Source organism: Aphis gossypii, chromosome 2 (genome assembly GCF_020184175.1).
Source record: "Aphis gossypii isolate Hap1 chromosome 2, ASM2018417v2, whole genome shotgun sequence".
In the NCBI taxonomy this organism is placed as follows: Eukaryota; Metazoa; Arthropoda; class Insecta; order Hemiptera; family Aphididae; genus Aphis; species Aphis gossypii.
In genome coordinates, this window is record NC_065531.1 from 76999220 (window position 1) to 77009510 (window position 10291).

The 10291-nt window shown below is 27.8% G+C and overlaps 1 protein-coding gene across 1 annotated transcript; it reads right to left on the minus strand.

Annotated features, from left to right (window-relative positions):
* Nucleotides 1-1022: 1022 nt before the first annotated feature.
* LOC114132884 (uncharacterized) lies at nucleotides 1023-6830 on the minus strand. The gene is made up of 11 exons (XM_050200354.1): nucleotides 6559-6830; nucleotides 6368-6447; nucleotides 6081-6288; nucleotides 5874-6009; nucleotides 5660-5805; nucleotides 4708-4878; nucleotides 4491-4638; nucleotides 4343-4429; nucleotides 4137-4252; nucleotides 1973-2186; nucleotides 1023-1904 (listed from the first exon to the last, which is right to left on the minus strand). The coding sequence occupies exons 1-10, from the start codon at nucleotides 6625-6627 to the stop codon at nucleotides 2178-2180; spliced, it is 1170 nt and encodes a 389-aa protein (XP_050056311.1). The 5' UTR covers nucleotides 6628-6830; the 3' UTR covers nucleotides 1023-1904; nucleotides 1973-2177.
* Nucleotides 6831-10291: the final 3461 nt, after the last annotated feature.

Sequence of the window (10291 nt, forward strand, 5' to 3'; positions counted from 1 at the left end):
TGGAAGGATACGTTTTAATATAAGTTTTTCCAGAATTTTAGCGAAAAAAGGGAGTAAACTTATAGGTCAAAAAGAGGTTATTGAGTCAGGTGGCTTTTTTGGCTTGGGCACTAGGATGATGGTAGAACATTTCCACAGCATGGGAAAGTATGATAGTCTAATAACGGAATTTAAAATATGTGAAAGATGAATAAAGGCTTTTTTAGGTCAACACCTAGCTACTTCAGCCTTAATCAGGTCAAAACCTGGAGATTTTTTAAGGGAATATTTATTTATGGCAAATTTAATATCATTAGGTGTAAAATGTTTGATAGAATTAGATGGCAAGTAAGGTGGGGAGTCAAGAATATCTTCCACAACACTAGTATTGGTTTGAGAGTAAATATCAGGGTGAGGTTGAAAAATAGTAGATAGATGTACTTTAAAAAGTTCAGCTTTATCAGAACCAGAGATGACATAACTTCCGTCCAGCTTTTTAATTGGTAAATTAGAGGTGTTAAATTTACAAATATTTTTAGTCGCTCTCCAAAGACTACCATCTTTTGATGAGAGTTTGGAAAGGAAATTAGTGAAGGTCTCAGATTTATGTTTTGCCAGCAATTTTTTAAGGTGATTTTTTAATTTATTATATTTGTGCTTATGAGAAGGAAGACGAGTTCGTTGAAAGTTAGCTCTGAAAAATAATTTAATATATAAAAATAGGTATATATTATATTAATAATAATATAAAAATAATACTTAAAAAAATAATAACATAATAATATTAAAATATTATAATAATAATATGATATTATAATATTATTTAAAACAATTTTCGCGATGAAAATGTATACGTGTTTAAATTAAAATTTTATCTAATAAAAAAATAATAAAATTAAACAAGGAATTTTTTCTTTAGTAAAAAGTATTCATCAAATTTTTGTTTTTTTTTTTTTAAAATAATTTTTAAATTATTAAAAAAAAAATTTAACAAATTAATTGTAGAATTTCAACTTATAAAAAATAATGAAATTTAACTAGAATTTACTTTAATAAAAAGAAAGGAATCTCTCATAATATGTCAGCAAATAAATTACAGCGTTATGCTATTTTTTTACCCGGTTCTACATATAAAATAGAATTTATTAAAGATGTAGTGAATGGAAATTCTTAATGTATTACGATTAAACGGTAACGATCACAGATCGATCAACACTAACAATAACATCTAAAATAATAATAATATACATTATCGCAGCGATACGCAAATAAAAAAACAAAGAATTATAAGGTTTTGTATGACATGAAATCGATGAGGTGTGTTGTCGCTGGCGTAGGTAGCTGTACAAAACAATGAGAAACAATCAACGAAAATTGAATACGCCACGGTTGGCGTATTTACACTGTGTACAAGGTACGAACGGCGAACGGACGCGCGAGAACCAAAACACATAATATGGCCGTGCACGACGATAGGTCGTAATATGCACCTACAGCGGAGGGACGACGACGGAACAAAAGTTAATGTATAACGAAACGTTCTTGGACATTGACGGCCAACAATAAATCGCGAGGGCGCGACACGAAGAAAAGCCGTTTTCACGACGGAGACGACGGTCTTCATAAAAAAACACACAATGATTAAACTGTATTATTTTCAGAACTTCAAATTACACCTAAGAGACCATCATATAGAACACCCAAATTAGGAAGACCCAAAAACTCAGCTATTACTCCAAAAACCAAAAAAAAACAAAACAAAGTTTAAAACATTACAAAAAAGAGTACTTAGACCAAAAACAAAAGTTAATAACTTAAAAGAACTTTTACAAAGTATAAAAGAGAAAGGATTAATTGAAGAAAATGGTTATAATGTTGTATTAGAAGATTTTGATGGCATGTCTCGTGAAATTTTCAAGAATCAGCTAAAAAACAAAAATAATAAAGTTAAAGGTCGAAGAAATAGTGATGAGCTTAAAAAATGTGCACTTACCTTAAATTATTATTCTTCAAATGCTTACAAGTACTGTCGGTTAGTATACATTTTGAAAATTCATTATATTAAATAATTTTTATATTATTTTGAATACAATTTATTTTTTAGCACAATATTTAAACTTCCTCAACCAACAGCACTACGATCTTGGACTTCATCTGTAAATGGAGAGCCCGGTTTTTTCTCTGAAGTTTTTCTTTTCTTAAAAATCCTAGATACAGAAAACAAGGAATGTTATCTTGTTTTAGATGCAATGTGCATAAAAAAACAAGTGATCTGGGACAAACAAGCACATAAATTCATAGGATACCTTCATAGGAATCTTACAGTTGAAAGTAGTGAAACAGCAGCCACAGAAGCATTAGTTTTTATGCTTGTAAGTTTAAATGGCAAATGGAAACTACCAATCGGATATTTCTTTCAAAATAAAAGTAATGCTGTGCGACAAGCATAATTAATTAAAACAGCACTTACATTGTCTCATCAATCAGAATTAAAAGTAAGAGGTATAACCTGTGATGGGGCATTTACAAATTTTTTAACATTGAAAATTTTGGGATGTGAATTTGGTGAGGGATTTAATAATATCAAATCTTGGTTTAGTCATCTTATTTATGGGTCCCAAATTATTTTTATACCTGATGCATGCCATATGATTAAGTTGGCACCCAATACATTAGGAAATTCTTTAGTTTTAGAAACTGATACTGGTCATATTAAATGGAGTTATTTTGAACATTTACACGAGATTCAATCAAATTTATCTTTAAAATTTGCTAATAAAATAACTGGTGTACATTTAAATTGGAAAAGCAATAAAATGAAAGTGAAATTTCCAGTCCAACTTTTGAGCTCATCAATAGCTAAGGCAATGCAATACTTAAATGATAACAATTATAAACAGCTTAAAGATAGTGATGAAACTATTGTTTTTTGTCAAACAATAGATCAATTATTTGATTTTTAAATTCCAGAAATCCATTTTTAAAAGGTTATAAAAGCCCTATTTTTAAATCAAATTTAACATTTTTTAAATCTAAATTGATTCTTTTTATTAACTATTTATACAGTCTTAAACATAAAAACAAACTGCTTTTCACTACAAATAAAAATACATTTATTTTAGGGTTTGCAATAATTATCAATAATCAATTATTGATGTAAAATCAATGTTTGAAATAGCTACAAAAATATTTACCGAAAATTTAAACTTTAAGTACATCTTAGCCTATTATTTTTCTCAGGATCATATTGAATTATTATTTGGACGTATACGTCAAAAGTATGGAGCAAATAATAATCCTAATGTGATCCAATTTAAAACAGCAATAAAACAAATATTATTAAAAAATCTTATTGCTGAAGATTATGTCCGTGATTTGAAAGCTGAACTCCTAGGTAACTATATAATTTTATTTTAGATTCAATGTAGGGCTGAGAATGTATTTTTGTTTTTCAAATGATGTTTTATTTATTTTATATTATTTATTATTTATAATTATATATAAATAATTATAATAACAAATAATTTATAATTTATAATTATATAATTTTATTTATATTATTTTACTGGGAGTTGGATAAATAATAGTAAGAATGGATGTTACAAAAAATCTTCAACCATTTTACAGTAGGAAACTGGAATTTTCTATTTCAACGACGTATAGTTGTCTAGTATTATTAACAAATAATAACGCATCGTTTAAGGAAGTGTGATCTCATTAGTATTATAAAACTTCGAAAGTAATAATTAATAAGTAATTATAGTTTATTTTAACATAAATACATATTTTATGGGCTAGGTACAAGGTTTTTTAAATTAAAAACAAAAACTCTATAGAATTCAATGTTTGTCGGTGCAACGGAAAAATATCAATTATATTTTTTAATTTTTGGTTTTTTTTTCTTATTATCAAATTTAGGCGATGTTGAAAAAATTGCAAGAATTTGATGATATTTGTCGAAGGGATTTTCCAAACGTTTTTAGCTTGGAAAGGTTCAAGTGCCAAATTTCGAATTAATTCGATTAGGCTTGATATAGCTATTTCATTTAAAGTGTTCTTTAGGTAAGTTAGATTATTAATGTTAGTTAGTTAGATTTAATTTAAAATTTTATCTTAATTTAGTAATTTTAATTAATGGGAACAGAACAAATTTATACATCGAACGTATCTCCTTTCGTCATTCCGTGTTGTTTTATAATATAACACCCCGCATTGATTCCTGCCTGAATGCAGCTCTTCAATGGAAAGCCCAAAACATATTTAGCGATAAATGCTGTAATGATAAATTATATGTTACGATTAAAATGAAAAAAATATAACTTTTAAAATAAAGACATATTTTAATTGAACTAAATTATCTTACCACCAACGAAGGCATCGCCAGCTCCATTTGTGTCTACAATATCTTCCTCAGATATTTCCGGCACATTAAATGTTGAAACAAGATCCTCTAAAAAAGAGTGGATATTAAACATTAGCTTTATAAAAATTAAATTTATGAAAATATTTACTCATAGCTACGATTACTGGTTTATCGGCTTGAGTTAAAATAACTAAGCGATAACCGTCTTTTTTGACCTTAAAAGTGCTCATCTTGCGTGCGACTCTCTCCATATCTGTCGTATCCCACTTATTCGCAAGGGCAAATGCTTTGGCTTCCTAAAATCAAACATACTTTTGTAATAAAAAAATATTTTATTTTATTACACCGCATTTGATTCCACTCACTTCAGTACTTCCAATCATAATATTTACGTATGGTAAGACAGCCATCACTGAATCCATGTACGATTCAAAGATATATGCTGCACTCATATTAAACAGTAATGGACAATTCCTTTTATCAGCGATTCTTGCGATTTTTTCTACTGTGCTTAAATGTGATACTAAGAAAAACCCCTAAAATAAAAAATATATATTTGATGCATTTTCCGTTGCACTAACAAACATTAAATCATGTATAATAATATGTTATTAAATATAATTTAGATCAATGTTACAAAGAAAGTATAATTATACTGATCGTCGGTTACTACCATAGATCTTATACTACTAGATAAGCAACGAGCGTATGGAATGCATAACAACATAGGGGACGCTGTTTGATTACCCGATTACTCGTACGGACACTATGAACGGTAATACCGTAGCATGGATTTTTTATACTGTCTAATTGAACTGTTATTAATGGTTTATTAGCTATTTATTTTATTAATTATCTTATGTCACAATTTATTGTCACAAAAATATTTCTAATATACATATTATGCACTCTTGTCGTCCAAAACGGCTTAGATCACTGCGCGATGTTGTTACGCTGTTCGTAATGCCGTTGTTATCTACAGGTCCTGTCTAGTAGTATAAGGTTACTACGGACTTAACTTACAATTATTTTGATTAAAATGTGATAATGATAACAGTAATCATGGTTTTAAGTCTGTAAAATCTATTACAAAAAAAAAAAAAAAAAAAAAAATGTGGTATCCAGCCCATAAACTTATTTATGTTAAAATAAATTATAATCGCTTATTATTTTTGAAATTGGTATAATTTATTATACAATAATAATAGGTACTATAATAATTAAAAAGTTGAATTTTTATAAAAAAAAAAAAAGATTTCTATCAAATAAGAGAAGTTAAAAAAATCAATATAATGTCATATAATCAAAAAAACTTACAGTCACTAAGTAAAACCTTGCGTTTTCAATGATCTTTTTATTTTCGGGTATTTCCAATTGGTCATCTGTGTAATACCTCGATGCCGACAAATTTGCACACAGCGATCTATCCTTTCCACCGTTCGTTATTATAACAGCACATGTTCCTGTAAAAAGTAATGATAAGATATTACATGTATACTTGTTTAAAGAAAATAATATAGTCATTGTTCACCTGTGGACTTATCAGCATGGTACTGGTACTTTACGTCCAATCCATCACTGATCGCCTCGCGTTCTAATATTTTGCTGTAGCGATCTTCTCCGACTGCGCCAAAAAACGCAGCAGAGTTTGGTTTTTTCAATATCCACTATGTAACATATTTTATTGTTAAATAAAACGATTTTATATTAATTTGTTTTGGTTTTGTATTGAAATCACCTGAACGAATCTCAATGAATTTTGACCGGAACCTCCAGCAGTGTATTGCACGTTCGGATCTTTTTCTATTTCTTCGTATATTCCCATTTGTTTTTCCCCTGCCAATATTGCATCATTGTTCTTTAGATCATATTTTTTTAATATATTTGCATTGCCTACCACAGTCATGTCTAACAGTGGGTTACAAAAACCTACGACTGTCCCAGGCCTAAAACAAAATGAATCGAAGGTTATATAATAAATATTTTATATATTTTATATACATGCAATAATATTTAGTTACTCACTTGACAATTCTGGTATGATGCTCTATTTTTTTTGGTGGTTGTTGAGTATATTGTGGAGTACTCGTATATTGGTTCTTCCACTAAAAAAAAAAAAAATCAATTGCAAATTTATACAGTAATACATAGTTTTTCACCGTCTCAAGTTTTGGATAAAGTTGCTCATATTTAAGCATTCGAGGAATTATAATTACCTTGTCAAAAAGACTAACACTGCATACCTTGAAGGCATTTAAAAATGATATTCCGCTAGAAAAATTCATGATATGATTTAAACTATTATGTCAGAAAGTTCACGTCAAATCGTATACTAAATATATTATAAATATATACGAAATATTTGTTAGAAATAAAACTAGTTGATGTTACCATTAGCAACAGAATTTGTCTTTTTTTTAATATTCTTTTTTTTAGGATTTTTAAATTTTTTATATATAATCTCTTTGGGGTTTTGCAATGCCGAACCCAGGATTTGTTTTATTTTTTCGGGGGTTGGGATTAAATATGCATACTTAGCTCTATAAGAAAATAGAAAATAATTCAAAAACAATTAAATACACTTACTATTTAATGTATTATATGCATTCAATATTGAATATATTAATGTAAATTGTCAAAATGTTAACATTATTACTATGATATGAACCCATCAATCATTACAAAAAAAATTTTTTCCTGAGACTTTGGGAGAAGGGCTTAGGCCCAAAAGCCCCCCCATGGTACGGCACTGTGGTTTTGTATTGATCTAAATACTCAGCTCGTAATTAAAGAAACAAAAATATTTTATTTAACATTTTTAAAATAACTGACTTTTTTAATACCTAATACTTCAAATAACACTCATGGGTTTCTCTCTTAAATATTGTTCTCTATAATTTCATAATAGATATTTTTACTCTAACACGACTTTTTGACGCCATTTTGTTTGTTTGAGTGGACAAGTTTTTACGGTTGAAAGTGATCGGTGTGATGTCCTCTTAATCCAGATTATTCTTTTGCTACTTACAAAATATGATTTCAAGCTTAACATATTATTTCATATTATGTATTTATGTACAATGTTGTACATTATATTATCTGAACAACAGCCGTGTCTTATGGAGTCGTCCAAATCGACGAGCTGAATAATTATTGTCACATTGTAAAAAAAAAAAAAATGAAAAAAAAAATGAAAAATTCCAAAATTTACATCAAACTAATTCTAACGAACCGAGAGAACAAGGCAGCGCATAATAAATAAGCCAGGTTGGTGTAATCATAATATCGTGCTTTTTTACTTTACTACTTGTAGAGATTTTAGTAAGAAAACAATGCCATCAATTTATGTCGTCACTGCAGATCAATCTCACGGCACTTGTGGAGTTGTATCGTTAGTTTTTATGTTCTGACGCAGTATACAGATGTAATCTGCAAGTTGTAAACGACTATTAAGTCTTACCACATCCAGCACTGTAATACTATGTACCTATTGTACCTACAGCAATAATACACTCGGAATTTTTGTATCTACTCTCCGAGTTCATAACGCTCTTGTGATAGACAAGCCATTTAAATATACCTTTTTAAAAAAATTTATTTCAAATAAAATATATTTTATTATAATAATATTTCAATTACAGCTTTCTTTACATATTATTATTATTATTTATTATAACAATAATTATAGAATAAATAGCATTTATGAACATTCCTAGAAATATGTTTGTTTATATTTTGTTTACTACATTCTATAACGATACATAAAAGATGCACAAAGATGATTTTTTTTATCATAAACCAGACAACAACTTTATCTTAAGTAATATAAATATTTTTTAATTCAAAAGTTTTAATCATTAAAATACTACTTCGTAATAATATTTTCCATTTTTCTATGATTATCAATAAGATTGGGACTTCTTGCATTTGCATTTTTATTTTTCTTGTGTTTGTAGAATATTCTAGGTAAAAATTTGTTTCGTTAAATAATAAAATTAACATCAACATTACGCTTGACATTTTTTAATAACTATTTCGTAAAAATTAAATCAAATTAGCCTATACGGCTATACGCATTGATAAAAATTAAAATCAATATTATTTTATCATACATTTTTAAATTTATATTCGTACATGATTTTTTATATAAAAAAAAATTGAAACACATACTCGTATGTACAAAAGTTATTTTAAAACTTCTTTTCCCGTTAATTTTAACCGCATATTCGCATGCACATTTGAACATGTTTAATGTAATAAGACAAAAACCCTAATAAATAATAATTACCAATATTTGTTCTTAAAATAAAAAAAAAGCCTTCTAAGTGCATTCTAAAATATTCCCAGGTTCATGATCAAAGAATTACCTTGTACTCTGCACACACTATATACACGTCTGAGACTTAATCTGGGAACACGCCAAAAACAACACTGCATGTATTGAAACACATCACTGCGCGTAACACCTGTGTAGATATATAAAACTTTCCGTTAATCACACGTGACCCGTTTATTTTTGTAGACGAGTGTATACGAATCGTAAGGTTGAAAACTGCAGCATTTGTCAAATTATTTCACTCTGAGGAGATCTATATTTTATTGAAATAGCATTTTCATATTATAAACGATAAATAAAATTCACTGTAACGATTAAATCCATTAAATCACAGTGCAACTCATTCAACCTTTTTTTTTTTTTTTTTTTTTTTTTTTATAATTGTTAAATCTGACAGCATTCATTATCAAAAATTTAGAATTTGAAAAAAAATCCGAGAGCTTAAAATATATTAATATATTTTAATTATTGATAATTCAATAAAAATTTAAAATATTCATTAATTATTCATAATTTCCAAAAAGAATTAGGTATCAATTATTGAACATAAGTATACAAATAACTGTACGTTAAAAATGCCTAAAGTTACATATTAATGTATTATTACAATAAAAACAATGAGGAATATTGTATACGAGATTAACCGTCTTAATATAAGTCGTATAGTTTTGAATTGTTTACGTATACTCAATAAAGAACTATTTTAATATACGTCGTTGGTAGTTGTATTCAGTGAAATCTTCTACAGACGAATAAATAAAAATTAAAAAAACTGTAATTTTACATGTATATGTGTCCTAAACCAAACAACGGTTGAATATAAATAATGGGAAGAATTATTTTATTTTTTATATTACTATTATTACTATAGATTAAGTACACGCCAACACTCGAAATAGATTGGTCATTTACACGTATTATACATGCTGACCATTATCATAAATCTACGAGAAACATTATCTTTCGTTTTTAGCTTAACATCCGCAATTTTGTATCATATGTATTATTATTTTAACCGTCATCATTGCCGTCCATATATGATTCTCGGGCCTAAGATCACATTTTTTCCCTGGTCCAAAAATAATATGCACCGAGTTGATATTTCACGTGTTATCTTTAACGCCCGTTAACTTCTTTGTACTTATTTTTAACATTATAGCATACAATCCTATGAAATGGGGAAAAAAGTGATACGATCTTAGTTAGATTTATTTATTTATTCTTACTGTTTATATGCTTTAACTAAATTGTTTAATAATTCATTGGATTAAATACTTCAGTAAGGAGGAAAAAACAATATTACACACAACGCAATGTGTGTATAAACAAAATAAAAATTTGTATCGAAGAAAAATAAACCACTAACTATAGTCCACTGTATGTAGCTGTCACTGTGAATTGAACAGTGCACACACTCGTCTTTATTATAAAAATTCTTTATTATTATTTTTTTTTTTTTGGACTATTTAAAACATTCTCAACGCCATAATTCACAAGAAGCCACAGTATTGTGCAGTTTAGACGGAAATGGCTGACCACCCAATTGAAATTAACATAAAATTGATCAAGCATATTATATTGTGCTCTACGTTTTTAAATCTTAATCGAACGTT

What these genes read in the sequence shown, in the direction of transcription:
- LOC114132884 (XM_050200354.1), bottom strand. Translation starts at nt 6,627, where the DNA reads ATGAATTTTTCTAGCGGAATATCATTTTTAAATGCCTTCAAGGTATGC. An exon ending in CATCATACCAGAATTGTCAA is followed by an intron (nt 6,289 to 6,367) that starts GTGAGTAACTAA and finishes ATTTTGTTTTAG; the next exon opens with GCCTGGGACAGTCGTAGGTT. An exon ending in CAAGGTTTTACTTAGTGACT is followed by an intron (nt 4,879 to 5,659) that starts GTAAGTTTTTTT and finishes TTTTTATTTTAG; the next exon opens with GGGTTTTTCTTAGTATCACA.